Below are 23,544 nucleotides of genomic sequence, written 5' to 3'. Positions count from 1 at the left end.
TTATAGAACACAGAAAGAGCTGCAATGATTTTATTTCGAGAGAAATACTAGAAATGTTTACCTTCTGACAGTTTCATAACAAACGAGACTTAAAGTCCTGAATGATCATCGCAGTTATATACACAACGTTTAAAAGCAGTTGTGAAATTGAAGCCTCAAAACAATTTAAACCCATAACCAATTCGATACCGGTGTAGTACTCTACTAACTGAGCCACCAAGCAAATCGGGAGCTGGTGATCACGTTGTGAGTTCGTAATATACCCGTAGATGGTGAGAAATACAAGTGAATGACTCTTTTGACCTTTCTCCGCAGTTCAAATATACGATCTTTCAAATATTCACTTGTATTCTTCACCATCTACGGGTATATTACGAGCTTACAACGTGACCAGCTCCCAGTTGGCTTGATAGCTCAGTTGATAGAGCACTGCACTGTTATCGAATTATTTTCACGCTTAATTTTCACAACCTGCTTAAGCTGTGTGAATAACTGCGATGGTCAATCATGACTTTATATCTTTCTCCGCAGTTCAAGTATATGATCTTTCATATATTCACTTGCAAATGAGACTTAGGGGTAGGGTACATAGAGAAGCTTAAAATTGTGGAAGCTAATTTCCAGAGCAAAAGGTTAAACCAAAACGTACCTCTGTGTTTACCCCTTTAGGACTTGAGGCAAGATCCTTGCCTAAGAAACCTTTCCGTTACGTTTTGAGAAGCGCTTTCCCTTGTCTGTTTCTCTAGATTTCTTCCAAAGGTTTTCCTGCATGGATCTTCCTTTATTCACTGGCCTTATGGTCTGTAGTATTAGTCTTCTCACGACGAGATCCAGCCGAGGTCATTCTGGTTTCAGCACTTGACGGTCAGTAGTTTCATAACAATATTTTAATCCAAGCATTTCCAGACGAATCACAGAGTTTACTAAGCTGCTAAACGGGCATGATTACTCACTGGAGAGGAGCCTTGTTTAAATGAGGTTATGAGGAGATTAGCTCATAAAGCCCAGGGGTTAATGGAGTGGGGTAATATGAATGGTGAATTTATGGTACGTAAAAAAGGTTCAGTGAGACAGGCACAGCGGTTGGTACAGACAATGAAGCCCACGGGTTAATGGAGTGGGGTAGTATGAATGGCGAATTTATGGCTCGTAAAAATGTTCAGTGAGACAGGCACAGTGGGTGGCACAGACAATGAAGATGTGTTTGATCAATCGTTGTTTTATCGGTATCTACCCTAGAGTTACTTGTTTCTCGTGTAACAGTCTTTAAACAAACAAAATCCGGTGGATTAAAATCCTTTTTATGTTTTCCTTGTAAAGCCTGCTTGTATTATAAGATTGTCACGACCTACCCGTTAGCTTTTTTCAAGTTTAGTCATATCCCGCTGAGAACACCCGTCAATGGTCAACGGTCGTAACTTAACTCCTTTGCGCACAACAAATTCATAATAACAATTATTATTATTATAACCCCCATGCATGGAGAGATATAAAATAAGAAGAAAACTACAGAGGATGAAGGGCACTTGTGAAATATTACAGAATGCTTTATAAAAACAAGAATAATGTAAGATTCTTGCCTTCAAAAGGCGATCGTGATTTTTATTTGAAATATCTTGTAGATGCAGACTTTTTTACTTCATTCTCTTGAGGGGGGAAGCAAAGCAGGTGGTACAATCTAGTAATCAGTGGTATAATCTACTACTGAGTGAAATAAGAAGTCGTTTTCGAAAGGAACAATATTATTCCCTGTGTATAGTACAAAATGTGGGCTTTAGTGGCTATCGCCATACGTGAAAACCTGGCGAATAATCTATTCTATATCTTTTATAACTAGAATGGCCGTGATAAGTAAATTTGCAAGCTCCCCGTTGAAGGGTATGGGTGAAATAAAGGTCACCATTACAACGCAAAGGACATCAAGAACAACTGCGTTAGAATGATAGAACTTTTACAAAATCCTTCGGAGTTGTAAAATTCTTTGAAAGTTAACTAATAGCTGATATTTGATATATTAAAAAAGCTGAGTATAAAGATGATGTGTTATGTTAGTTAATAATATGTTTTTAACTGATAACTCAAACCAAAGAAGTTTCAGGAAAGCTCTAAAATTGGAAACAAGTTGCCACTTTAAAACAGGATCAGATGGTTAGAGATTATCTTGAAGGGACTCGGGGCTGTTGGCTTTCGACGATTCAAAAATCAATATCCCAGTGTCCTAGTGTGTGAAAAGTTCGTTTTGTTTTTCGTGTTTTAAAGACGAAACAACTGATACACGTTTTGTAATTAAGCTCCAACCCGGCTGACAAAAATGGCAATTAAAATTTACTAGCTCAGCAATTGTTCCTTTACAGTTCCAAGTGGTTTACTGCGTTGTGGCGTAACTTTGTTGTTGGCGATTGAAAAAAAAGGGAAAAAAAGTGGCATTGAAGGGACACATGTTGTTAGTGTAACCGTTTTGTTCTCGCACAGCAAGTGGCTGTAGATTTTTAAAAAAAATTTTTGGAGTTCTGGCCGTCTTCCAGTATTTTCTAAGTAGAACTTAGAAAGAGATGAGAAATTCATATCAGTTTGGTAACCTCTCCTCTCTGAGATTTTGTTTCGTTAAAATCATCGCCTTTGTCTCAAATGTTGTCTTGACAGGTATCAAGTTTGCCAAGTATATATACAAATATTTTTCTTTAAACTAAATTAAAAAGAAATTGCCTTTTCTATATGCTCCATAGGAAATAAAACAAACATCTTATTTTATATTTTACTATAAAAGATGGCTTTTCCTCTGCAACTAACGGCTTGCTTTTCGTAACAAGTAAGTAATTCCTGTGAACAAAGTTTAAAATGACGTTTACGCTCTGTTCGTGTTAAAGATATTATTTGACGTTTTGCCATGAATTTACCATTGTTCCATCAATTAATAAGGTTACTGTCACTGTGAAGCAGGTATTATATCATTTTATTATACTCCACTAAAAACCGTGAGAGCTATTTTAACTTACCGTACTTACTAAATCTCAACTGTAATGATGGAATTGCTGACAAAACTGAAGCGACGTGCGTTGACAAAAACACAACACATCAAAGGTTTCTAGTCTTATGACTCGTATGTTTAGGATCGAGTTTGGTAAATTTAACGGGTTTTAGACAAGAAGTTTGCCTTGTACCTGCCCAAGTTTGGATTTAATATCATAAACAAAGAGCAAAATCAAGTGATGAATAAATGCATAGGAATGTCTGAACGTATTAATCTCGCGAGACAAGAATCTTGGTCTTTTGTCTGGAATTCCCTTATGGGTAAGGATCGTCCTTAATTCGGGCGACCCCGGCATGAGGGTCTTCTTTCTACTCCTGTAAGTACAAATGATTTGATAATTCTTAGTATTTTGCTATCATTTATCTTAACAGCTTTATTTGCTTGTGATCTTTTCGAAGCTCTTCCATAGTATTACGTTTAGTCACTACACTGTGCGATGCAAGTCTTGTAAGTTCGAGTTTTATTAACTGCGTTCTAACTTCATCTCGAAAACAACCTTTCTGTGTTTAGTTAAAGAAGTATTCTTTATTATCAGATAAGAAAAGCTAACAAAAAAATCCAACGATATACAAATATATGATATATACTAAGCAGAATCGAAGGTTATGGTTTCCAGTTACTTGTGGCCTTAAAGCTTTGTAATTCAGGTATGAAACAAATTGATTTTCATCTCTAGGGTTAAAGCCAAATTTTAATCATTTATGACGAAAATTAAATTTTTCGTTCTTGCACTGAGATATCTCGAGGCACTTAAAGTCAATTGCCTTCCTTATGTAGTTATCCCTGCATCCAACACAAAATGCTGAAAGGTATATAAAAAAACCGGGACTGCTTTTGCTAAAACTAGAAGGAAATTATGTCCTGATACCACGGATTATATCTCGAAGGCAATTCAGACGATAGCGTAGCCTATTTCTGACCAAAACGATATTTGAAAATATGATAGTATTCTTCAGTTTTTTTTAATGAAATTCTTGCTGACTCGTATAGAGGCCTTTGTGTTAGATATTCACACCAAAGAATACATTCTGTGAATGCATTATATGCATCTGAAATTGTTGTTAATTCAAACGGTTTTTTTTTTTGGTAGGTATCGCATAATGTCTGGAGTTCACAGTAGATAAAACGCACAAAAACCATCAGAAGTTTTTCACTTGTGTTTAAAAGCAGATAGTTATTAGTTATCTAAAGGAGGGTGATTTAAGTAAATATTCAGCGAGAATCAGAAGTACTCCACAGAGTTTATAGTTACTGAAATGTAATACAAGTTTGCTTTACCATTCGTTGCTTTATTAATGAGAACATAACGGTCAGCTCATGTACATGATATTATCTGCAAGATATCGATTACGTATTTTTGCTCAACGAGTAATGCTGGAAACCCGATATCAAACCCTAACAAGTGGCGAGAGTAATATTACTGCATCGATTCCAGTTGTTTTAAGTTCGGGTAAGATGTTTTTAGACACATGCTATGATTCTATTGGACGGCGTGTTAGCGTGATATGTAGTTGATACACGTCGAATGGATTTATTTTCGTGGTCTGCAGGTTATTTCTACGTACCAGCTATAGAAACAAAAACTTCAACACAGAACCGAAGTCATCTTAGCGTGATCAAAAGTTATTTTCCCTTCAAAATATCAATACAAATGCAATAATGCAGGAATTGAGAATAAAGAGCCTTATCACATTTGGTCCGGTAAATTACCAGAATCAACAATCCCAAGGGTGGAAAAAAATACCGTGCGCCGATTTCTGAAAGAAAACTAAGGAACAATTGATGGTTGTTATCACTAAAGGGTCCTAAAGCTACTGGCAGGTAGCATATTAAAAAAATAAACAAGTAAACTGGTGTTAAGATTTTATATAACCTTGGCCGGACAATCCGTAAATTATCCACTTGACTGAGGATTGAAATTCATTTACCATTTTATCACGCAACGATTTTGTTGAAAATATCCGTCAAAGTCATTGTGTTGAAATGAAGCTGACTTGTTTTATAAATCAAACAAAAGGTTATCAAAGGCTGGTGTCCATGATGTACCCCCTCCCACGAATCGTTACGATCTTCAGAAAAAGTTGAGCGATCCTTACGCCTACCAGTTTCCAAATGATCGCTACAAAATAAAAAATTTCCGAGGGGACCTGGATCAAACAGTCTGGTATACATTTATCTTCGTAACGATCACCACAATCTCCAGAAAGTGGTTTCCATATGATCGTTACAGTCCGATAGAACTGAAGTCAATCTCGACAGCAATCGCTGCATTCGGCGAGCAGTCGTTTCCATGCCATTACAACGGTCGCTGAACTCTTTTTGTCAGCGATCTTGGCGACCATACGCCACTCCTTTGTTATACATTATGGTACATTAGTTCATAGTCGAGACACGGTAGCCTCATGGTTAGCGCGCTCGTCTCCGGATCGAGTAGCCCGGGTTCGAGCGCTGGCCGGGTTCAGTGTGTTGTGTTCTTAGACAAGACACTTAATTCTCACGGTGCCTCTCTCCACCCAGGTACGGTCTTCACATGGAAACCGGCGAATTTAATGCTGGTGGTAACCCTGCGATGGACTAGCATCCAGGGGAAGGAAAAATACTCAGAATACAGAACCTTGGATACACTCCGGCTACATAGGCCACTGGCCTGACGAGGACTTTAATTCACCTTACATTAGTTCTTAACCCAGCGCTGTAAAGCAACGATATGGAATGACTAAATTCTGCTCGCCAAGTGCGAGCCAGGGAAAATTTGCACAAAATTGAGATTTTTATTCTCAGTCCAATGCAGCAATTTCCTCAGCTGTATTTGTTAATGATTTTTTCCCTTAAAATGTTAACATATTGTACTAGCTCCTAAGATCAATTTGATTGTTTCAGGTATGGAGTGGCCATTGTTACGAGCGATATTCGCTCATCACATTCTTCCGATGAGGAAGATTCCGACTTTAAAAGTCAACAATCGGTTCGTGTTAAAAGGACATTACTAAAGGAGATCATCAAACAACATGGGACAAAGCAAGAACACTTACCAAAAGAAAGTAAAAGTAAGTTGAGCGAGTCGTTTCACTGGGAAATCGATTTATAACATTTACGTTTTCTGATTGAAATACGGTAAAATTTTGCCAATAAGAATGAATTTAGTGGCATAGTTTATTTATATTGTCCCGTAATCTGTATTGACCACTCTTGATTTTATTGGACAAATGAAAACATGCAAATAAGTTATTGGGCAAATGAAAACATGCAAAGAGGTCACTGATATTTGATTAACCACGAGCCCATACCGCCTTTGGTTTGAAATACAGTGTTTAAGAAACGTTCAGGCCTGAATAAAAGTGTAGAAAATAGTATATTTAGGTCGGAAATGAGGAAAAGACTTTGTGAAGCAGGCGACACCCTAACCCACATTTAGAAAGGTACCCCCGAAATAGTTAACTCTCGACTAAAAATTGTTATTCTTAGATCCAGTGGAGCGCAGCTTTCACGGAGTGACGAATGCTACCAGCGCAGACGCAGGTATGTTGTTGTACAATGTTGCCATTATATGTGGATCCCTCTCAAAACAGTCATGAGATATTGTTCCACATGACTTTAGTTTCCGTGTCAGGTTAATAATAATCATATCACAACCGGTCTGTGGTGTCAATTGCTCTCTTTGTAAGGAAATCCTTCAGAGAAGTCTTGGTAACGTGTCATCAGGTGGCAATAACTTATAAAATTTTCTGAGCATTCAGTTGAAAATTGGGGTGAACTATTTTGGTTTTACGATATTTTACCTGCATCATATTCACCTCCCTCGCAATGAAAACCAAACTCCATCACACGAGCACAGAAGCGGAAACAACACGAAACAAACCCCTTCTGCAATTATACAAAACTGTTTTAATTGAGAGCTGAATGAGATATATTGAAACACATACCACGGGTATGCGATATAACGGAATCTATCTTTTCCTGGTAGTATCGTCGAAAAAAAAGTTACAACCATTTTATTTTAAAGTAAAACCATGTAAAACAGGATGTAGGAGAGTGCCGTACTGCTGCCTTGGCGGCCCTGCACTGTATTGCAACAGAAAATAACATGAGAGCAAAGAAACAATACAAAACAAAACAAGACAAAAAACAAAAACAAACAAGCAAACGAAAACGCTGAGCCTGTTTTGGTTGGTCTGGTCACCACACAGCAGTCTGGTCATTTTTCTCTGATCAAGACTAGTTCCTTTTCCTGGGCAGTGATGTGATTAAGATTTCTTACGATTGAAATTCCGTGTTTGTTGTTTCAGCGCCCAATAAGCGATTTACAGTGAGAACTCGCTATGGAAACCTGCGTATTACTGGTAAGTGATATTTATGGGACTAGGAGCTTTTTGGAAAGAACAAAAGCAAAATTGATTGTAATTAAATTTAAACAACATATTGTTGGAAAATAAAATAAAATAAAATCACTTCATGTTTATAAAGGAACTGTATTTTGCAAACATGTATTTTGTATACTTCTTTTTGTTTTCTAAAAAAAAACCGAGATAAGTGGGTGATTCATGAATGTATCAATTACATGTATATACCAAACAAACATGATAGAAGGAAACTCTGTGAGTAAGACAGTGTCTAGCATAGTGTTTGACCAAGGGCATGAAAAATATGCATTGCTACAAAAAAAAACACACACACACACACAAAAGAACAAAAAAAAACAACAAACAAACAAAAACAAATTAAAAACAAAAAAATTCATGAGCTTTACCTGATTCGCGTAATACCTACCGTATATGACAATTTTCCAATCTCCTGCTTCATTCAAATGCCTCTCACTCTCCTTATACGCATCCCTACTTTTTGCATCTTTTTATTCATTTCGTTTTATTTGGGAGAGGTTTGGAGAAGGAAAGAATAGAGGGCTTGGTCACGCTAAGCATGCCACACGTTTGCATGCCGTCCCTTTGAGGAACTATCCGGAACAATGGCTGTAACAATACATAAGTCTCCTCAGCGTTATTAAACGTTTAATTCGGCGTTCGTGCTATCTTTTGGTTTCAAATAAACAATTAACGATTTTTTTGCGAATAGAGTGGTTTTCAATTGAGTGTCGTAAAACCAAAACCAAACCAATTACTTACCAATTAGACAACTCAGCCAATCTCAAACCGTAGTAAAACCAAAACCAAAACCAAAACCAAAGTATTTGCCTGCTTACTTTCGACACTCCGTACGTTTTCCCAACTAGTTATAAAGATCTGGAGTCTTCCAATCGATATGAATCGAACCGACAATCGACCATGCCTTATCCTGACTCTTTTGTATCTATCTTGCAGGTCTTCGTGGCAGAAAGCCCCGATTGAGCCACATCTGCTTCGGCAAACGTGAGTTATAAGATTCAAAGTTTTCATTTGATCACTGTGATCATTGCACGAAGCCCGAGGAAAACGCTAATGAGGTGGTACTGAAAGGGATTGGTACCACGGGGGATAACCCTGTCTGTTTGTAAACAGAACGCTATTCAGAGCTCTGGAATTGTTTGGGTGGGGGGGGGGGGACTCTCATATAAAAAGGACGGGGGGTGCTCGTCGTACCTTTTAGGGGTTGAAAAAGTGGTTTTGGTAGCTCTCAGGGTGTTCAGCCTCTAAAGGTCCATGGCAGAAGCTTTTGCGGTGCCTTTTAGGGTACTGAGCCGAAAGAAATGACAGGAGGTACTGTGTTGTATTAGAATTGGTACCCCCGAGGGGTAAAAAACACTTCAAGCCACGCCCCCAAAACATGATCTTGGTTTCTCTTGGGGGTTCTTTTCAAAATTTCCGACGAGCACCCCCCGGTCCTTTTTGTATGGGAGTCCCCATCCCGGGACTTCCATGCGTTCATTCAAAACGCGTGTAATGTAGTGTTCTTGGTTAAACGATCAAAAATCACTAAACGATAAGACGTCTTGATTGCTGCCGTGTAAAGATATGGAGGTTTTTCAGGTTAGGTGTTGTGCCCATTTTCGAATTTGACGAAACTATCCGTCAGAGACATTTGGGAGGCCATTTGCTCTAGACACAAGCAATAAATCAATCACAACGCAAAGTAAAACTGGCCTAACACTTGAAAACTGAGCACAGACGTACAAACGTAGCACATTTTTTCCTCCCTAAAGTTGCATAAGCGTGAACTTACACACGGTTCTATTGCACTAAAGACTGAACAAAAACAGACTTTAAAACAGGCCTTGGCGATGACCTGTAATGCTGTTTTTGCAACTGTTGTGGCTCTAGAAGTTAAATATTGTTCATGCTGATACTTAGTCTCTGTTCTTGCTTCCTTGTAGATTGGCGAAGGCACGTGAACTTAGTCAACGTGTGTCTCACCCTCCGAGGTTAGTAACAAAGTCTGACACCGGCTTCACAGAAGTCTCCTCTGTGAGTCATGTGTCAATAAAACACTGCTCAAGTAGTCTAGATAGCAAGTCGGGTCGTCTAAATAGTACATCAGTTAGCTCGTCTAAATGGCGCTTGGGTTGGCCTAAATTACAGGTCCGTTAGCTTGGCCTGAATGGCGCTTCGTTTAGCCTAAATAGCACGTCCGTTAGCTCGGTTGAATGGCACATTGGTTAGCCTAAATAGCATTTTGGCGTGAATGCAGCCGGGTGGGCCTGTTTGGGATTAGCTCTCGGTAACGATAATGGTGCTAGATTAGTTACTTTCTATTCACGTCTTTCAAATTTACATTCACAGCTCGACGCAGGAGGCGCTTGCGTGGTTTACGAGGTAATTATTAGGTCAAAACCCTTCCTATTTTTTTCGTTTTTTTTTTCTTTTTCTTTTTTCTTTCCAAACAAGACGGCTACGGGGTGAAAGAAGCTTTCGTCTCTAGCCGCTTAGAAAACCCCGGCGGACGTATTTCTCGACGGTATTCAACTCAAGACACAAAGTATGCCGCTTAAATCTGTCATGGATGACTAAACAGTTCTTCAATATCGATATTACTATTTTCACACCCCCCACAATGTCGATGGAGAAGGATTTTTCACACAAATATCAACTTTGAAAACTGTTCCGTCGGATAAGAAATCAAGTTGTCGCACATGCGCAGAAGGGTGTCAAATGCCCTTTAATGCTGGGAGTAAGCCAGCGATGGATCAGCATCCCATCCAGGGGGGGGGGGGGGGGAGTAGAAATACTCCTAGTCGCTTCGTGCTACTAAAACCGGGAGAAGCACTGTCTTGATGGGTCACTTGGCTCGTCTACAGACCTACCTCGTATGCAGGCAGTAGAATACATCGTGAGCAGTCTGTCGCAGAACTAAGTGAACTTGTGAACTCGAGCTGATAATAAACATTAGGAGACCCTGGAAACGTCTGATCGAAGAATAACTAAGAGTAGTAATTAATGAAAAGATCTATTTTGATTTCTTCCTCAGGATGGCGCCCTCGACGGATCTATTTTAAAAAACGCTACCGCCGAGTTCACCGATGGAAGCGGACGTGGCGTATCCGTTTTCGCAAGCGCTTGATCCGAGTCCGTCGCACGGGCAGGTATCAGATTAAGGTCCTCAACAGGTGGTGTTATCTCAGACGCATTCGTGGTCGGTGGTATGTTAAATACAGAAGAATTTGGCGCAGAGTGATTCGCCAGGGTATCCGGTGGTACATAAGATATAAACGCAGGCTGTACCGTCTGCGAAGATCGCCTAAGACCTGGCGAATACGTTTTGGCCGCCGATGGCTACCGCTTAAACGACGTGGGAAGCGTTTTTATCTTCTCTTGGGGAAGCGATGGCGAAAAATCCGATCTCACTTTAGATATCGTATAAAGTACAAAGGCCGATCAGTTCCGGTGAAGAGGCGACGTAACAAGTTCAAGCCAAGGTATCGTGGCCGATGGTTGAGATGGCGTCGAGGATACAGGAGTAAGTTTGGAGCTGAATACATCACAGTTTGTTAAAAACCGTAGAATCATATTCTGTGTGAATCGTTTGTTATTAAAAGAGATGGGCACATCACTCCGGTCGAAGCGAGAGTCGACGGAGAGCGAAGAAGGGTTTTAGTAGTATTTGGCACCAACGGTGCCAGAACGAGGTGTAACCAGGAAAGAATAGAACAGAATACAAAGTTCTTGGCGACGTGGAGCCAAATACCTACGGACTGGGTTAGAGCTCCGCCCTAAGATGGGGCGACGGTACGGGAGGGTCGCGATTTGCCTTTTCTTCGTCGTACTTGGAAAAGACGCTTTACTGATGTCACAAACATATTTAATCTCTCAGAGACCAATAAGGAAGTGATACATCCCTCGGGTGTTACGTCGGTAATACTGTTCAAAGTATTTGGGATGTTCTTTCGAATTCCAACAGAATATGAATATTCATATGATTTTGAGTAGCCACGAAGGGGCGGAAAAGTTTTGTATATCTCGTCTATTATGTCATAAAATGCTATGTATATAGTGATTGCGAAAGTGTTTTTAAAATCACTTTTTTTTTCTGTACAGGAAGGCCAAGTCGTCGCCGCCGGCGTCGCGGCCGCCGTTTACGAGGAAGACGTGAGTGATAATCAGTAGCCTTTGGAGTGGTTATTGGTTCAGCAATGATTCGTGTCGGCAACCCATTTTTAAATGCTTTGCCAATATAGGTTAACAATGGAATTCAAGTTAACAGAAATAAGAAATTTTACAGTATAACAAAATATAACAGCAACAACAGCAGTAGCATCAACAACAACAAAAACAACACAACAGCAACAGCAAGGTCTAAAATTGAAAAAAAAAAAATTCGTCCAAAAGCATGGACTGTTGGCGTAATACTCCTTAATAAAGATAAGATGAGATAAGATACAATAAGATAACTTTGTTATATCGCATTAAGGATATCTCTAATAAGAAACAGACTATAAGCGAATTATTTACATACAATACAAAGAGGTTTAATCAGGTTAAATTTGCTGAAATCGTGTCTAGCGACTTTATTACGGACTGTAAACTTTAAAAAGACCGCTTCCCCTGACTTGTTTTCGCTTCTTTCAAATATAAAGGCGGACGAAGACGATTCGGTAGAAGATACCGGAAACGGTACCGAAGAAGAAAATACCGGAAGCGAAGAAGGCGAAGAAGACGAAGAAGGCGAAGAAAAAGACGTCGAAGACGGAGAAGACGAAGGCGTAAGAAAACAGATTAGTAGTTTTTCGGTCCGGGGGTAGGGGAGTGGTGGTACTCTACAAAATTTTATACGGAGAGACTCCGTCCCAAGGTCGAACTCCTTACCCTTTGTATACCATTTTGCATATCTTTTATTGAACAAAGGTACCCCATTCACATACCTAGCTACTTAAGAACACTGTATCCCTTTTTTAAACGCTCGGAATGAGGTTAATGAACAATATTACGGGAGAACATCAAGCATTATCAGATACAGCCACAAGGTGCGTCTGTTCGAAATATTTTAATTAAAGGCCCTTTTACATACCTAAATACCAGATTTCCCTACCCATTCATTTACCTCATCTTGTGAAATCCCTACCCTTTTGTATACCCGAAGTAAAAAGGTACCCCTTTCGGTCGGAGCCTCCCGTATAAGGAATTTTAGGGAGTACCCTCAGGTTACCCCCCTGGTTTGTCAGCTCAAGATCAGTCTTGGTCAAATACTAAGGGCAATTAACTACTGTATTAGCTGGCATCCCTATGGAATCAAGCAATTTATTTTGCTGCATTTCTGCACTGATAGACTCAAAGCGACACACAATCGGACAAAACTGTTCCTTAGTCAGGCGGCTCGAGCACGCGAGGTATCTAGGCTTCCCTGGTGTAACTCAAAATAAACTTCCTCCGTAAGTTCTTGGTGCATGCTGGGGTTTTTTGATGTAGAACGAAGAAAACCAGCTTTTTACGATGGTGCGTTAGTCGTCAGATAACCCGTAAAGTAGCCGCAGATGTTTAAGCTGTTCAGAAATTAATGATATAGGAAGAGGAAGCTTAATTGAACATAGGAGCTGGAATCTAGTGGACCCAACGAAATCAAGTGGTCAGCAGTGGTAACATCGATAAGAGTGAAACAGTTGATAACCTCTTACATTACCAATAACTTTCGAGCTGCAAATAGTGCAGTGATGTCTCGCCGCAAATAAAAGGCAGTGCAAGGTAATGTAAACTTTGGGAAGGGAATGCAAAACGGGGGATTTTCGCCCACTAAATTTACATTAGTCTTTATCTTCTTTGTAAAAACTTCCAGAGCGACGAAGACGACGAAGGCGAAGGCGTCGACGACGACGAAGAAGGAGACGATATAGGAGTAAGTTTTGCTTTATCTTGGCGATAAATCTCATTTCAATGGATGTTGTAAGGCTGTTGACGGTGCTGTAGACCTTCTCATTAATGACTGCCAATTATAAATTCCTGTTTTAGTATTGAAATTAGCCTTACAGACATTGTTTTCAAGTTGTTAACTCAAAAGAAGTTTTTATTCTCAAACGACGTTAGTAAAGTTTATTTAAATGCAAGCAAAAAAAATTTAAATTTACGAAAAGGGTCTATGAAAAGCTTGACCTATCTCTATTATTCTATCCTAACGTGCCATTCTTATGTGAAGTATATATGAAATAATTCATATTTGAACTGCGGTTGTAGATGAAAGTGAAGAATGGAAAATTTACTGCGATGGTCATTCTTCACTTTCATGCCATTTTTATTTCGAGTGTCTCCGAGTATTTTCTCCTGGCTTTTCTAGGACAAAGGAACAGTGAGATTAGGAAGAATTAAGAAATGTTCTCAAATCAAATAGTAAACAGTTAAAAAAACTTATTTCTACGATTTGCTTATCCTCAGAGTATATCTACGTAACTGTTCGCAGTGAAGGCTTCGAAGACAGAAAGAATGGTCGCATACTAGCAGGACGCGCTCGAGCCTACATCAAAGTGAACGGAAGAGAAAAATCTCCTCGACGCCGCGGTTTCAACGTTGTTGTTCTTAACCGCAAAGGCAAGATGAATTAACATATTCTAGTAAAGAATGGGGCTGACTTTTATGCTTGCTTTTTTTCCAAATACAGGCTAAATACTACAATAATGAGATTCTCGGAGTTTGTGTATTTTTTAAACAGTATATGTCTCGTTTTAAACCATCGGAGTGGGTTTCTAATGAGTGAGTGTCATGTATGAGACCAAGAACAAAACAATCGCAGCTACCAAGTAATTATAACTTAAACGGCGACACAATATAACAAGAAGAGAGCCCGTCCCAAGTGCTCAGGTAAATGCGCATCTTCAAATTGCAATTGGCCAGTTACGATTACGGTCTAGCTTCTGACTGGTGGACAGGTGGACGATATTGTTTAAACCAGCCAATAATATCTTGAAGTGAAACAAAGCCAAATAAAAGCTTGGATTACCCAGCCACTCATTGGGCCATTTCCGAGTTACCTTTCAGTTGCCTTTGTGTCAAAACGACTCTTGGCGATCGTGCGAAACCATTCATATGAAAATGTGTTCCGCCGACACGTTCATTTTCATGCAAATCAAATCATTTTCGCATGAAAGGTTTTGCGCGAAGACTCGTTTTGAAACAGAGGCACAAGGAACTCGCAAATGGCTCATTGAAAACTACACTATGAGTTTCTTTTAACGTATGAGAAATGCAGTGGGATCAGAATTATGTTAAAGTTGTCATTATATAAGTGACATTCGCTCACACATTATTAGCACGCTGAGATTCTTAATCGCACCAATAAGAACTTTTCTACTATTGTTACCATTATTATTATGACCAACCCTTTTTTTTTACTGTAATAGGTTATGTCGTGCAAAGGAGATCTTTTGACACCCACGGCAATAGGGGGAGTGCCCGGAATTTTAATCGATTTATTAAAAGGATTAGACGCAAGTAAGTTTCATTTTTCCCGGGCGGGGCATTTGAGCATTTTCTTTGCAATCTTCCGTTTTAGCAATGTACTTAACAATTAGATTATGAGCTCGAGATTTTTTTTTGCGATAATTGCAGAAATTCTCGCGCGCTCATTGGCTAATTTTTATTGTCAATAAGCGGAAAGACACATGAATTTATAATCTATGAGATGCGTCAGCGAGCGAGGGCGGACAATTTGACAATTTGTTATCGTAAAAAACAAATTGACGGCAGCTTTTAATGCTTCTGTCCTGTTATTGACAATGAATTTCGTCATAACATTGCTAAAGTAGTCTGCGGATCCACTCGGCCATCCCCTCGTGGATCCACAGCTACTTTGACAATGTTATGACGAAATTCATGATCAATAACATGACAGACACATGAAAAACTGACATCAATTTGTTAAATCGCGTGAACGTTCAACAACTCAAGTCAAATATCACGCATAGAAAACTCAAGCGAATAATCTAGTTGTTTTAGTATAAATCGCCTCGACTGCTATCAATAATCAGAGCGTCAGTGAAATGCCATCATTAATGAAACACTGCTGAGCTAGTTTAACACCATCGCTTGCATCTAAGCGTGAACACGTGACGCCGAAACATGTTCTAATTGGGTGTCAAAAGTGGTATGATCGGTCTTCAAACATTTGAAGTTTAGTAGACCGTAACGCGAACTTTCGCGCTGAAAATGTTCACCTGAACTTTTGGCGCGAAAGTTCGCGTTACGGTCTGCTAAACTTCAAATGTTTGATGACCGATCAGGCCACTCTTGACACCCAATTAGAGCATGTTTCGGCGTCACGTGTTCACTCTTAGATGCAAGCGACGGTAGCGATAACACTTAGTTCGAGCACGAGCGATGGTAAAACAAAATGACTATTTCTCTCTGAAAGTAAGACCCTTGTTTGTCAGTTTTAGTTCAAAGTATCTTCTTCTTTTCTCACATTTATGTAATTTTTCACTGTAAATGAAAACAACCAGTGAATACCCACACACGCGTTGAGGATCAGTGAATGAAGTTAGCGTGGTATGAGCAAATCGACAATTCGGGATTACAAGTAAACGATTTCTACGAGTGAGTGGTCACGGAGTAGAGAAAGCGAGCATCAGAAATCTAAATGAATGGCTCAAAAAGAGACTTTCCCAAACTCAATGACCGGACACGGCCTATTTTGGTTGTGAAGAATTTAATACAAATTGCCTTTCTACCAAAAAGAAAAAAAAGGTAAATGATTTTTTTATATCTGAACCTCTCGTTCCGAATTGACCTTTTCAGTATGCCTTGTGTTTACCTAGAGCAATTTTTTTTTGGGGGGGGGGGTGGTGGTGGGGGGTGAGGGGGCTGCCCTTAAAGGGACACAGTCAGCTGTCGCACATGCGCATTAGATACCATTTCATAGCTAATTTGCAAATCACAGAGACACGATTCATACTGTTTTTAACCAAATATGATAAAAATAGTGTCATAGGATGAGCGAAAGCCCACAGGTTTTTCAGTAAACGATTGAAAATCAAGAAAAACACTGTGAAGATTGAAGCGGATTTCTAGATGTACTTTGATTTCAGGTTGAGGTGACCATAATTCAAAGTGAGAAACTAGTGTCCAGGTCAGTGCGGTCCCAAAGCTGACTGTGTCCCTTTAACTCCGCCTCTCGTCCCTCCAGTTGTTCCTTCAGAATTTTTCGAGCTCGGAGATCACTTGATTTAACACCACATCAGTAATTTAATGCTTAGTCGACGCTTCATCATTTTATATTGTATTAAAATCACAGGAGAATTGTGGTTGTCGCCGCCCAAGACGAAGCGTATCACTATGGTAAAAGATACCTCAACGTTCTTCGGAGAATTGGCGCCAGGGGAGGCCGGAACTTCCGATTTGGCTTCAGGGGTAGTTATGCCCTTATTGGCTACGTTGGTCGCCGTAAGTATTGGATAAGGGAGACAAGCCGTCCACGGAGAAGAGGTCCCAGTTCTCTGAGTGTACGCATCCCCAGAGGTATGTAAACCTTCGTTGTATCCTCTACGGCCTCTCAAATCTTCTTTTGTTATAGATATTTATACCTTGGCTTCTCCTTTTGTATCGCATCGCTCAAAAAACGAGGAAAGACAGCAAAGAGATCTTGAAAAGATGTGAGAGTTTCAGTTTGCGTAAAATATTAGAAATATAGTTACATTATTAAGTACCAGTTAAAATTATCACTGCTGTTCTAATCGTGGACACTGTAAATAACCAACAAAATACAGCAAATTGGACGTAAACTTTTCAAAATCCCAGCTGGCCAGCTGGTTATGCATAAAGCGCTCTCCGGGAATTGAACTCGGACGACCATGATCCCACCTACAATCCTGGCCAAAAGTCCTTGAGTATTTTTGTTAAAAGTAGACGTAAGACCTGCGCTAGAAAAATCATTGTGCTAAAGTGGATTTCAAGTGAGGAGGGAGTCAGTAAGATGACCATTAGGCCATTTCCCCCTTTTTTCGTTTATCGTCGAATGCGTTTCCCGTTTTTGGGTCATTCGGTCGGAAACAAGACCTAAACAAATTAAGAGGAGACTGGAACTAGGAGGCCGGGGTGATGTTGGGGTATTATTTTTCAGATTAAAAGTGAAAACATGTTTGACAAGGTCATTACCTTCCCCGTAACTTTTTTTTGGAACGCGAAAATCTGAGTAGTTTGACCTTACCATGTGCCATCCCGTCTAAAGAGTTCGCTTGTTTTACATTCCACAGGCCAAGGCTTAATTATGTGATTTTCTTGTGGTAATTTAGCAGTCTTATTATGTGTTAACGGAAGCTCTGGATCTAATCCTGCTTACTAAGCACTTGCTCTCGTTTAACTTCAGGCTATCGACCAAGGCGCAGGAGACCACGACGTATGTTTCTATTTGTTATGTATCTTGCTTGTTTTAACTATCGTGACACAAAAGCAGCCCGCTGACCCTCATTGAACACCACATACGGCCAATGAGGCTTTCTTTTCTAGAAATACTGAAATAAGAAATAAATGCCAATTTTGAGAGCTGAGGTTTTATCAATACCGGATAAAGTTAGCGAGAGCTGCCTTTCGAAACAACACCTATGTCAACCTTGTATTGCAGTGTTAAGTACGCCAATTGCGTTGAATTAGGATCTCGAAACTAGGACTGAAATGGTTGTCATTTTCAAGATTCTGTAACGAATTATTTAACTGGAGAAAGCGAATCCTTCCTAAAGACGTGGTATTTGGACATTTTAACTGGAAACGGACACATTCTCCATAATCAGCAATTAGAGGGAACAGTGTTACATTCCAAGTTCCCTTTCATTGCATGTTTCTGGAAAACAACTATATCAAGCTTAAGCTTAAGGTTTTGATGGTTCAAAAGGTGGGTGTAATTTTTTACGTTTTTTTTTTCACTAACTATTTTACGGATTAATTGAAATCACTCTATACCTTCCTTTCTAGTTTTCTCGAGGTAGCCCTTGTGAAGCATGCTAATCCAACGTTATTTTATTTCTTTGCAAAACAACAGGGCGAAAAGTGATCAAATACCGTGGCAGACGCTGTGTGATTAGAACGAAGAGAAGATATACCATTCGCATTGGTAGGAAAAAGAAAGTCATCCGAAGATATAAACGCAAAATCAGATTGTTTTTATTAAGGAAGTACAGAAAAATAAAGCGATCCTACCGTGGATGGCGCGTGCGGATTAAGAGACGTTGGTGTCGACTGAAGAGACGGAGGAAACGCTGGTTCTATAAGCGGGGTCGACGTTGGAGAAAGATAAAGCGCATCAGGCTGACCTGTCGTATTGGAGGTAGAAGGCGGCCAGTGAGACTCAGACGAGGGAAATGGTTTATACGTTTGAGAAACAGGTGGAAAAAAATCAAACGCCGCGTTGTAAGGTACATTAAGTACAGAAGAAAGATACGCATTTTGAGAAGAGCAAGAAAGGGCTACCGCGTTCAGAAAAGAAATGGCAGATATGGCAAGGCGAGACGCATCAGGATAAAGATATACCGGCGTCGTCGTCGAAGACGTGAGTATCTTAAAACATGAGATAATCAGGCAGACAAAATTTGTGACACATTAATCAGTCATTTGAGTAGTGTGGCTGGTTAGGAGTAAATTCTCCATAATTAGCCGCACGAGACGACTTAAACTCAAAACGTTTTTTACAAAAGTGTTTAGGAGGCCCGGGGTGATGTTGGGGTATTATTTTTCAGATTAAAAGTGAAAACATGTTTGACAAGGTCATTACCTTCCCCGTAACTTTTTTTTGGAACGCGAAAATCTGAGTAGTTTGACCTTACCATGTGCCATCCCGTCTAAAGAGTTCGCTTGTTTTACATTCCACAGGCCAAGGCTTAATTATGTGATTTTCTTGTGGTAATTTAGCAGTCTTATTATGTGTTAACGGAAGCTCTGGATCTAATCCTGCTTACTAAGCACTTGCTCTCTTTTAACTTCAGGCTATCGACCAAGGCGCAGGAGACCACGACGTATGTTTCTATTTGTTATGTATCTTGCTTGTTTTAACTATCGTGACACAAAAGCAGCCCGCTGACCCTCATTGAACACCACATACGGCCAATGAGGCTTTCTTTTCTAGAAATACTGAAATAAGAAATAAATGCCAATTTTGAGAGCTGAGGTTTTATCAATACCGGATAAAGTTAGCGAGAGCTGCCTTTCGAAACAACACCTATGTCAACCTTGTATTGCAGTGTTAAGTACGCCAATTGCGTTGAATTAGGATCTCGAAACTAGGACTGAAATGGTTGTCATTTTCAAGATTCTGTAACGAATTATTTAACTGGAGAAAGCGAATCCTTCCTAAAGACGTGGTATTTGGACATTTTAACTGGAAACGGACACATTCTCCATAATCAGCAATTAGAGGGAACAGTGTTACATTCCAAGTTCCCTTTCATTGCATGTTTCTGGAAAACAACTATATCAAGCTTAAGCTTAAGGTTTTGATGGTTCAAAAGGTGGGCGTAATTTTTTACGGTTTTTTTTTCACTAACTATTTTACGGATTAATTGAAATCACTCTATACCTTCCTTTCTAGTTTTCTCGAGTTAGCCTTTGTGAAGCATGCTAATCCAACGTTATTTTATTTCTTTGCAAAACAACAGGGCGAAAAGTGATCAAATACCGTGGCAGACGCTGTGTGATTAGAACGAAGAGAAGATATACCATTCGCATTGGTAGGAAAAAGAAAGTCATCCGAAGATATAAACGCAAAATCAGATTGTTTTTATTAAGGAAGTACAGAAAAATAAAGCGATCCTACCGTGGATGGCGCGTGCGGATTAAGAGACGTTGGTGTCGACTGAAGAGACGGAGGAAACGCTGGTTCTATAAGCGGGGTCGACGTTGGAGAAAGATAAAGCGCATCAGGCTGACCTGTCGTATTGGAGGTAGAAGGCGGCCAGTGAGACTCAGACGAGGGAAATGGTTTATACGTTTGAGAAACAGGTGGAAAAAAATCAAACGCCGCGTTGTAAGGTACATTAAGTACAGAAGAAAGATACGCATTTTGAGAAGAGCAAGAAAGGGCTACCGCGTTCAGAAAAGAAATGGCAGATATGGCAAAGCGAGACGCATCAGGATAAAGATATACCGGCGTCGTCGTCGAAGACGTGAGTATCTTAAAACATGAGATAATCAGGCAGACAAAATTTGCGACACATTAATCAGTCATTTGAGTAGTGTGGCTGGTTAGGAGTAAATTCTCCATAATTAGCCGCACGAGGCGACTTAAACTCAAAGAGTTTTTTACAAAAGTGTTTAAGGGAGGATAGTACATTATATTGTTTAAGTTGGACTAACGCAGCGGTTTTTTTGATTTGCAGGGTATCTGAGAGTGAGGGTAGAAAGTCAAGGTTTTGTTGATAAGAAGCGCGGACGTACTTTGTATGGACGCTCGCGGGCCTACATCAGAGTCAAAGGAAGGGATTATTCTCTGCATAGGCGTGGTTATAACGTTGTCGTTATCAACGGCCGGACAGGTAAGGACTGATAGTTCTCAAACCCACTGGTACCTTTCTGGTGCACTCTGATGACATTTTAGGCGACTTTAGCCTTGGTCGAGCCATGACTCGCACTCGAGCCAAAATCGACATGGGACACTAAACAAACTTGATATGCCGCATTACCGTACCCAGATTTGCAATGAGCCTATCAGAAGCCGCGTCTATTGTCTTGATATCCTGATATCAATATTCATATTGATATCCATATCGAGTGACTGACCTGGTATGGCTACGATATCATGGTCACCTGATTGAGTGTGGGTACGGTAAATACATCATCTTATTATATCTCTCAGTTACTACGTGCGCTGTGATTGGTCAATTTAGCGGGCCGTAATCTACTGTACGGCCTGCTAAAATTGAAAGCTGTTTTTGTTGCCAAAATGTTTCGTGATTTATCGCCAAGTGTTCTTAACAATTTTAGCAGGTAAAAGTTTGAAACTTTCTTTTACTTCTAATATTGTGTATTAAAACCTACTAACGATTTCAAATTGACTAGTTTAGCTTTCGAGGTGCGTTAGAAATTTGAAACTGTTCTGTTTGAATAGAAATCGTTCCCGGACCGTCAGGCACCCGGTAGAGATATAATAAATATCTTACTAACCTCGTTTTCTCGGTCCGTCCTGTAAGTTACGGATCCTCGATTTGTCCCCCTTCGATTTATGGCCCGCGCGCTTCGCGCCTGGGCCATAAATCTATGGAGAAAAGACTCGGTCCGTAACTTACAGTACGGCCCTCGAACTCGGTTAGTAAGAGGTATTTACCTTTTTAGGTACGCCTTCAGTGGTGGCATATTTATCTTGTTTGGTCTCGCCATGAGTATTTTGTCTCTATGGCTTAGCAAAACTCGCCGGATGTGCCGCTGAAGCGTACTAATGGAAAGGTCCGATTAGATATTTGCCAAACCCAAATCCAAACCTCAGGCCACATCAGGTCCGGTACTTAATATCGTAGGATATGAAATAAGTAAACAAAGCCTCTGATTGGTTAATTGCGAATTTGGGTGCGGTTATCAAAATTTTAAAACTAACTTTCTTTGCTGATAGCGATGGCCAAAGACTGCATAACAAATAATAACATCACTGTGAACCAGGAGCCATAATCTCCTGTGTAAACTTTAGTTCTTTGTTTTTTTGGATCGTAGTTCAGTTGTTTAGTGACATTCTTTTGTAAATGAATATATAAAAGATCATATATTGCAACGGTGAAGAAAGATGTAAAGACGTGAATTGTCAGCGCTGTGCACAACTTAAACGGTAAGTAAGCAATACCTTTATTTGAGTATCAGGCTAACACAGCATTCACTGTAGTAAAACCACTGAATGGGGACACCTTAACACAAAAGCAGCTGTCGTAATAAAGCCTGAAATCCTTTTACACATTACTGATGCTATTTTACTGCAATAGGGCGTGTTGAGAAAAGAGCATCGTTTGACACACATCACAGCCGTTACTGGGCAACGAGGTTCAAGAACTTTATTTACAGGATCAGACGAGGGTAAGTTAAATGTGACTTTCGGATTTGGATTATTGGATAGGAAGAAACACAACCATGAGAATTTAAAGTTCTTGACCTCTTGCTTTTCGCCGACACTGAGGTTTTGACCATATACGGTTTAACTCGTTTCATGTATTTTTTTTTAAATGATTTAAGTGGTACTAAAGGTAGGTCTGATTTCATGTCCTAGTCATGTGAGTGATTTTAATCTTCATTTCTAATGGTAACATAACAGGCAAAGAGGTTCAAAAGATTTATTTACAACATTAGACGAGGGTAGGAGGACTGAGCTTCCTGGTCTGTTAGATTTGCTTGAGTTGAGTTCAAATTTACTGAATCAGGAGCAAAATCCACCCTCATTATGACCGTTTTATTTCCAAAGTGTACATGGTGTATTCTTTTACCTGTCGACACAAAGAGGATGTTTGTGTTTGGTCATGTTGTGGCTCTAATTAAAATTTCTGTCTGGGCTGTAGTTATGTACCAGTGCGCAAATAAAGTTATGCACGATTTTGCAATTTACTCAGATCATCAGACACAAGTGATGCCACAATTTATCGGTACTAGTGCAGTGAGAAAACGTCATTCGTTTGTAATGGCAAGGCCTGGTTAACACTAGCGACATAACCACATAATCGCTTATGTCGGTAATGAAACATCGATATAAAGACATAACGAAAAGATCAGTTGTATTTTCTTACGTCGTTTTGTTCATGCTGTTATGTTGCTATTATGTCATTATGTCAGGATGTTCACACTGCAAACAAAACGACATAACCTCCTTGTTATGTCGCTATGTTCGTTGTGTGGCTAGTGTAAATTAGGCTTAACTCAACGTGTTCTCACCATCATAGGCGGATTGTGTTGCTTGGAATCCAAGACGAGGCGTATCGGTTTGGTAGATATTACAAACGTGTATTCAGGAGGCTGCACATCAATCCACGAAGAATAAGACTGAGTTACAGAAGCAGTCTTGCCGCGATCGGGTATGTTGGTCGTAGAAGACCATATTGGATCAGATACATGAGTCGCCCACAGAGACGAGGTCCAAGTTACGCATCAGCTCGAATCCCACTTGGTAGAGGTGAGGGAATTGCAAGTTTGTGTAAAGTGTAAACTATTCCTGAT

At 39.8% G+C, this 23,544-nt stretch overlaps 1 protein-coding gene across 1 annotated transcript; it reads left to right on the top strand.

The window, feature by feature from the left end:
• The first annotated feature begins 2,785 nt into the window (after nt 1-2,785).
• LOC145472838 (uncharacterized) lies at nt 2,786-23,532 on the top strand. The gene is made up of 21 exons (XM_081454993.1): nt 2,786-3,347; nt 5,912-6,078; nt 6,497-6,550; nt 7,318-7,371; nt 8,347-8,394; nt 9,336-9,383; nt 9,742-9,774; nt 10,427-10,915; nt 11,494-11,544; nt 12,033-12,158; nt 13,226-13,285; nt 13,819-13,971; nt 14,781-14,871; nt 16,670-16,893; nt 17,741-17,770; nt 18,410-18,916; nt 19,350-19,379; nt 20,019-20,525; nt 20,739-20,894; nt 22,326-22,416; nt 23,271-23,532. Exons 1-21 carry the CDS (start codon nt 3,325-3,327, stop codon nt 23,530-23,532), a joined length of 3,204 nt encoding a protein of 1,067 aa, XP_081311119.1. The 5' UTR covers nt 2,786-3,324.
• Nucleotides 23,533-23,544: the final 12 nt, after the last annotated feature.

This window comes from Orbicella franksi, chromosome 2 (genome assembly GCF_964199315.1).
Source record: "Orbicella franksi chromosome 2, jaOrbFran1.1, whole genome shotgun sequence".
Lineage (NCBI taxonomy): Eukaryota > Metazoa > Cnidaria > Anthozoa > Scleractinia > Merulinidae > Orbicella > Orbicella franksi.
Note: the sequence above shows the minus strand (reverse complement) of the source record. Positions and strands in the feature narration are given on the sequence as shown.

What these genes read in the sequence shown, in the direction of transcription:
- LOC145472838 (XM_081454993.1), top strand. Translation starts at nt 3,325, where the DNA reads ATGAGGGTCTTCTTTCTACTCCT. An exon ending in AAGACGGAGAAGACGAAGGC is followed by an intron (nt 12,159 to 13,225) that starts GTAAGAAAACAG and finishes AAAAACTTCCAG; the next exon opens with AGCGACGAAGACGACGAAGG. An exon ending in GAGTGTACGCATCCCCAGAG is followed by an intron (nt 16,894 to 17,740) that starts GTATGTAAACCT and finishes GTTTAACTTCAG; the next exon opens with GCTATCGACCAAGGCGCAGG.